Source organism: Phasianus colchicus, chromosome Z (genome assembly GCF_987193195.1).
Source record: "Phasianus colchicus chromosome Z, bPhaCol1.hap1.1, whole genome shotgun sequence".
Lineage (NCBI taxonomy): Eukaryota > Metazoa > Chordata > Aves > Galliformes > Phasianidae > Phasianus > Phasianus colchicus.
Window position 1 is genome coordinate 2,003,950 of NC_143476.1, and position 4,225 is coordinate 2,008,174.

General features: G+C 52.3%; 1 protein-coding gene across 1 annotated transcript; it reads left to right on the forward strand.

The window, feature by feature from the left end:
- Positions 1–362: 362 nt before the first annotated feature.
- On the forward strand, positions 363–2,021 carry LOC149912194 (rho GTPase-activating protein 32-like). Its single transcript, XM_090130936.1, has 4 exons — positions 363–428; positions 782–927; positions 1,416–1,597; positions 2,016–2,021. The coding sequence occupies exons 1-4, from the start codon at positions 382–384 to the stop codon at positions 2,019–2,021; spliced, it is 381 nt and encodes a 126-aa protein (XP_089987062.1). The 5' UTR covers positions 363–381.
- Positions 2,022–4,225: the final 2,204 nt, after the last annotated feature.

The window sequence follows — 4,225 nt, forward strand, 5'->3', positions numbered from 1 at the left end:
GCCCCAGCTCGGAGGCCCTTTTGCTGTCAGCCCCACGAGGTTTACTCGCAGTGGTGTACTAGCCTGATTGGTGTCTCGCTCCCTTTCTGCACTACTCCAGGATGCTGTTGGTGCCGCTACAGAGGAGGAGCGGCTGCTCAGAATGCAGGACGTCATCCAGCAGCTGCCCGCTCCTCACTACAGGTCAGTGCTGCCCTCAGCCTGCTGAGCTCAGCCCTGCTGCATTGCAGAGGGCAACGATGCGGTTCCAGCCTTTGTCTTTCTGAATTGCAGCACGGCATGCTCGTTGGTGCTGAACATTTGCCTCTCTTGTTTTCCAGGACACTGGAGTTCCTGATGAGACACTTGGCGTGTCTGGCTGGGAGCTCCACCATCACAAACATGCATGCCAGGAACCTAGCCATTGTGTGGGCTCCAAACCTCTTAAGGTAAACTTCTGCTTCGGTTTCAACACTTCCTCTGTTCTCCAGTTAAGAAAAGCAGTCCTCTCTTTTTCTCCATCAAATGTGCTCTTCTCCTGTAAAATCTGTGGCTGACAGAAGAGCAGGAGCCTGAGCTGTTCTCCAACCCCACGGGCACAATGTCTAGGTGACAATTTCTGCAGTCTTGTTGAGATGGGACTGACGTGTCCTTGATCATCCAGGGGAATTTCTGCAGTGGCATCACTGATTGCCCACTGCGGAAGTCTCCAGAGCCTCAGCTGACAGCTTTTGGCTGCAACAATTCAGACTCGGGGAAACGGTCTTGGAGAAATGACTTCTAAAATCTGCCTTTTCTACAGATCACAGCAGAACGAGTCTGCCTGCGCCAGCGGAAGAGCTGCCTGCATGGAGCTGCAGACGCAGTCGGATGTGGTGGAATTCATCATCAACCACACCGACGTCCTCTTCTGCTCCAAATCCAGAGCAGACATTGCAGATGCAGCAGGTGAGTGTCTTCCTCCATTAGCTTGATCTTGACCTGACACCTTGACCAAATGCAGGCCTTCTCCAGGATGTTTGAGATACTCTTTTACCATCAAGGGGACAGCAGACCTCTGGGCTTCCATTAGGGTATGGCATCCTGTTGCTGGATGCTGAGAATGTCCAAGCCCAAATTTCACAAGGAGGAAACCGTCATTATTATGGTTTGCACGCAGGAAAAGCTTGATGCAAGTGTGGCAGCGAAGCTTTCTCAGTTCCCTGCCCCCATTTCCTTGTTTTTTTCCTTGCCTATTTTGATACAGTAAGCTGCTCTTAATGATGACCGTGTCCTTTGCCATAAACACACCTCTGCCCACATGGTTATTTTGAGCTCCTCTTCTTCCAGTGGCTCGGATAAGCAAGCCTGAGAAAAATACAGCACCTCCCCCAGAACTGTGGTGGCTGTGCTGCTGCTTTCTGATCCTCGCTCTTAACTGTGGTTTTCCCTGACAGGGCACAATTCTCTCCCAGGGCCCAAGTCTGTGGGGGTCTCTTCTGCTGCCACAAAGCTGCTCAGCCTGGAGGAGGCACAGGCACAGAGGCGAGGCCACAGCAGCTCTCCTGTTGTGACAGAGAGCAGCCGGGACAATGAAGTGGAAGAAAGCCCTGCAGCTGGACAGGGCAAATTCCACACCGTCATTGACTTTCCATCTGAAAGGTAAAGAGGACTTTCTTTTCCAGCACCTAGCATCATTGTTTGGGTGGGTTTTTCTGTTTTTCTTTCCATGATTTCTAGTGCCAAAACTTGCTGAAACTAAGTTATGCTACTGGTGGGGTTTTCCAGATGTCAGGGCCACTGCCTGAAAACAATTCCAGTTCTCCTCTAAGCAGAGCAGTTGGTCAGACTTGCTGGCACTAGAAATTAAACATGGCAGTGAGATGAGGCTGATGAGGTGCTAATGTAAGAGTCAGAGATGCTTTTGAGCTTCCTTTATGGCTGCACGGTTCCTCAGAAAGCAGTTACACCTGCCAGCTAAATCAAAGCACTCCCTCAGATGCTGTGCTGTACAGCTGTGGAGCCTTTGCTCACATGCTCTGCATCTTGCTTGACAGATGTGAGGGGAATTCAGCCAGCAAGACTTCAGGGCTGAGCTGTAGAACGGAGCCATCCTCAACTGTTGCAAACAGAGCGAGTTTCTAAGTTGTGTTTCTGCAGAAACCAGGCAGTCCCAGGAACAAGAAACTGCTGCCAAGAGCTCAGTGCTGCTCTTCCCTCACCCTGCACCACGCACGACTCACAGCATTGGCTGTTTTCTCTCTCCAGGCAAAATCCACCCAGCAAGACTGAGGAATCGCCAGCTAGCAGTTGGTGTTGCTGCTTCAGGCTCAGAAAGCCATCCTCTGGGAGCAAACGCCAACTGCAGCGCAATGCCAGGCAGCCCTCTGAAACAGCAGTGGTAGTCCTGGCAGGTAAGGGTGCAAATGCAGCTTCCAAATCCCTGCTTTTCAGGAGCATAGAATTCAAGCTTGCTCTGCACTTGTATCTCCTTCTGGCGTTCCAGCCCCTGCCTAGCATTTTCAGTTCACCCCTGATCAAGAACCACTGTCGTAATTAAGTTTGACACTAACCCCTGTGTATCCTTTCTAGGTGAATCGAGCCTTTGCCAAGCCATAAGATCCAGGGCAAGTAGCGAGGATGCTCTCTGTGCTTCCATCAGTGGAGAGCTCTTAGGAAGCACAAATTGCTGCAGTTCCAACAGCAGCCTTCCATCTGACAACATTAATGGAGAGAAGGAGCTCATCGAAGTCCATGCCCTCATTACACCTGGCTCTGCTGAAGTTGCTGACCTGGGCCTGCAAGACACCACAGTCACAAGTGTGGTCTGTCACCCAGTGTCTCTGCAGTGCAACCCATCCCAAGAGCAGTGTGAGTGCCCTGACAGCAGCACCTCCATGCAGGAGCAGGTCAGCGTCAGTGAGGAGGAGCAGAGCCTCTTGCAGGGGGACTTTCAATCAGGCCTCCAGTCCCAGGCACCGGACAGCAGCACTGAGAGCTCTGAGCCACTCTCTCCATGACAAGACAGGATGAGTCCCATCTTCACCATCGACCTCTCACACCCTCCTGTCTTTTATACAATAATAAAAAGCACACTCGTGCTCAATCAACGCCTTGACTGCCTCCAGAGTCTTCATTCACACGGACTGGGATGAATGCAGCACACAGCAAGGCACCTCAGCTTGCAATGCTGTGGCTGTGGGGTGCGTGCAGCACAGCTCCGGGTTTGTTCCTGTTTTGTCTGGCTTTGGGATGTCTGCAGGGGGAGCTCTGCTACCATTTGGCATGGTAGCAAATAATCTCTCGCATCCTGGATGCTGCTCATGATACTCCCAAGCTTCCTGGCTGTGGCTTTGTGATGCTTTTCAGGGCTTTCTGATGCATTTTCATGCCTTGGATGTTCCTTAACACCTCCCTCCTCCCATCATGTCCTTTCCTGGCTCCCACCTACGAACTGGCCCTGCAGATCATCTCCAGACCTGTCATCAGCACACTGCGGCAGGAGAATCTCCCCCTGGCCAACGTCAGGCAGTACTGCTTGGTCTGCAGCTCAGTGGCCATTTCCCTTTTAGGCGGCTCCTGCAGAAGAATCAAGCAGCAGAAGAATTTGCTCACCCTGCACCACACAAATGCTGCAAAAGCAGAAACAACCTGGGAATCTCTGGTTTGCAAGACTTCACAGACACTTATTGACTGTGTCTGATGGTTCCCTCCCATCCTTGATTTCCTTCTCCCCTTCTCCTCGTCTGATCCCACTGCTGAGCCATGATCAAGCTGCCCAGTGTGGCAGAGCATCGTGCAGAGCCGTGCTGGCACCTCCTCCCCTTCCTCTCCTGCAGCTCAGCGTGCAACCTGAGCAAGTTTTTTTCTGAGAAAGTGACCAGCTCTTTTCCATCCCTTTGCCCCTACAAACAGTTGTCCAGAGGATCTCGTCCAAGAATTCCTGGAACAGCCTGCAGCTGGCTCTCCTGAAGTTCAGGCTCCTGCCTTTGCTTCCTGCCAGGCCCGCATTCCTTGAGATCACCAACTCAAGGAGGGCATGGTCACTGCAGCCCTGACCGCCTCCTGTCGTAACCCCTGGTGTGCACCATGTCCAGCAATGCTTCCCTTCTGCTTGCTGTGCCCAATGCCTGCACCACAGAGTGATTCTCACTGCACTCCAGGAGTCTGTCAGATTGCTTGCAGCCAGCCATGCTGATTTCCCAGACTGACTGGAATCCCCCATCAGGATGAGAGTCAGTGAGTGTGATGCTTCTGCTGGCTGCAG